Source organism: Drosophila sechellia, unplaced genomic scaffold (assembly GCF_004382195.2).
Source record: "Drosophila sechellia strain sech25 unplaced genomic scaffold, ASM438219v1 Y_12, whole genome shotgun sequence".
Taxonomy (NCBI): Eukaryota; Metazoa; Arthropoda; class Insecta; order Diptera; family Drosophilidae; genus Drosophila; species Drosophila sechellia.
The window spans coordinates 7,215-9,064 of NW_022611371.1; the positions used below are offsets into that span (position 1 = coordinate 7,215).

General features: G+C 38.3%; 1 protein-coding gene across 1 annotated transcript; it reads left to right on the forward strand.

The window, feature by feature from the left end:
* Nucleotides 1–201: 201 nt before the first annotated feature.
* LOC116803403 (dynein regulatory complex subunit 3-like) lies at nt 202–816 on the forward strand (the record flags this gene model as incomplete). The annotated part of the gene is made up of 1 exon (XM_032727136.1): nt 202–816. A coding segment is annotated over one exon (615 nt), but the record flags the coding sequence as incomplete, so codon positions are not given.
* Nucleotides 817–1,850: the final 1,034 nt, after the last annotated feature.

Here is a 1,850-nt window from a genome sequence, read left to right on the forward strand (position 1 = left end):
TTTTAAACTATTTTTAAATTTTTTATCATTTTATTCCCCAATATCTATTGATATCCCAGAAAAAATATAAAATTTCGCAATTTCGCATTCCCACTAGCTAACTAACGGGTATCCGATAGTCAGGAAATTCCACTACTCTCTCGTTTTATATTGATGTGTGTTTATAAAACTGTGTATCATAACTATTTTTTTTTTTACTTATTTAGCCGGGAGCTTCGGGAAATTGAAGATAAACAAGAAAAGGAGATACAAAGCAGAAAGTTTCTTGAACGTGAACAATCAGAGGCAAAGCGATTAGCCTCAAGTTTTGTTGAACATTTGGATGGTCATCAGCTGTTTGACTCGCTTTGGCGGGGCGACGAAGATGGTCGAGTTCTGATGCTTGTTGGAACACAAGCTCAAGAGCTAGCGGAGGAATACGATAAGGATATTTTTGAGCTTACGCAAGAAATTTACAAACTTGGCTTAGAAAGATTTACTGAGCGCGATGAAGAAATTCGAGATTTCTTTAACAATCTTTTCGATGGCCAAGAAGAACTTCAAATACTTGGGCAAAAAGAAATAGAATGGTTTTTACAATTTAGAGAAATTATTTTTGAAGAAGCTCGTATCAAATTACTTAAACTAGAACAAAATTCCATGCGCGGAGAAGACGAAGACACTCCAGAAAACATAAAATTATCTGATGCTTTGGATAAATTAAATATTCAATTTGAAGATGCAATAAATGATTTGTGGCAAGCGTTAATGGCCCAGGAGTTATATTTGCATGAATCTATACAGGTAATGTATAGGAAAACGAGTATGGTATTTTGAGTTGCCAAAAGTCTATTAATGTGTTATAAAGAAAATAATTGGTTTTAGGCTTAATAAAAAATTGTAACGAACTAATTATACCTGTTACTCGCAGTGTAAAAGGGTATACTATGTATGCATTTTGATACGCCTACTCTAACGGCCTTAAACCGGCCAAAACTGCCACGCCCACATTTTTGAAAAATTGTTGTAAATTTTTTTATAATTTTATTGGTTTTGTAAATTTCTATCGATTTGCCAAAAAACTTTTTGACGAGGTTTCTATGTGTACTGCGACCCAGTAGTATCTATTGTACTACCCCTTCATGACTCAAAGATCTCACTGAAGTCCAATGCACTGTATAAATGCCAGAATTTTATTGGGGTTCAGGGCTGCAATTGTTTCCCGTGGGACTACATACATGCCCAGGAGTCTGTTCCTCCTGATGGAAAGCAGTCACATACAATATGTGCAGAGCTCTCCTCCTCCATGCAGCAGAAGCACCCAGCCCACTTCCCTCGTCGGTGAACTTCGGTCCGTCTGTATACCACTTCATTGTTTGTGGTTTCATAGAGTGTACTTTCCCCAGGGATGTCCAACTGTTTTTACTACTGAGATGAGTGAGGAAGGAAAGGGTAGCTTTCCGTTTCATTTAAATGACGATATGAATTGGCGTTACCTCCATTAGTACTTCTAGGGCTGCAGTGGGACAGGTACGCATTGCTCCTGTCATGCATATGCAGGCCATTCTTTGCACCTTATGAAGTTTTACCTTGGTGGTGATAAGGCGTGCTCTATCACCCCAGGCTATTACCCCATAGGTAAGTATGCGTTTGACTACCATGAGCCATCTTATTATGCGTTTGGTTCCCCACGACTTTTCAGCAATTTTCCTACTGTGAAAAGTGCTCTATTGAAGCTGTTTGGAGTTTAGGGCTATCCCAAGATACTTAACTTCTTTGCTGGCCTCTATGCGACATTCTGACAGGGTTATTGCCTTAATTACCTGTAGCTTGTACCTATTTGTGAAAGGAACAATAACAGTTTTGCTAGG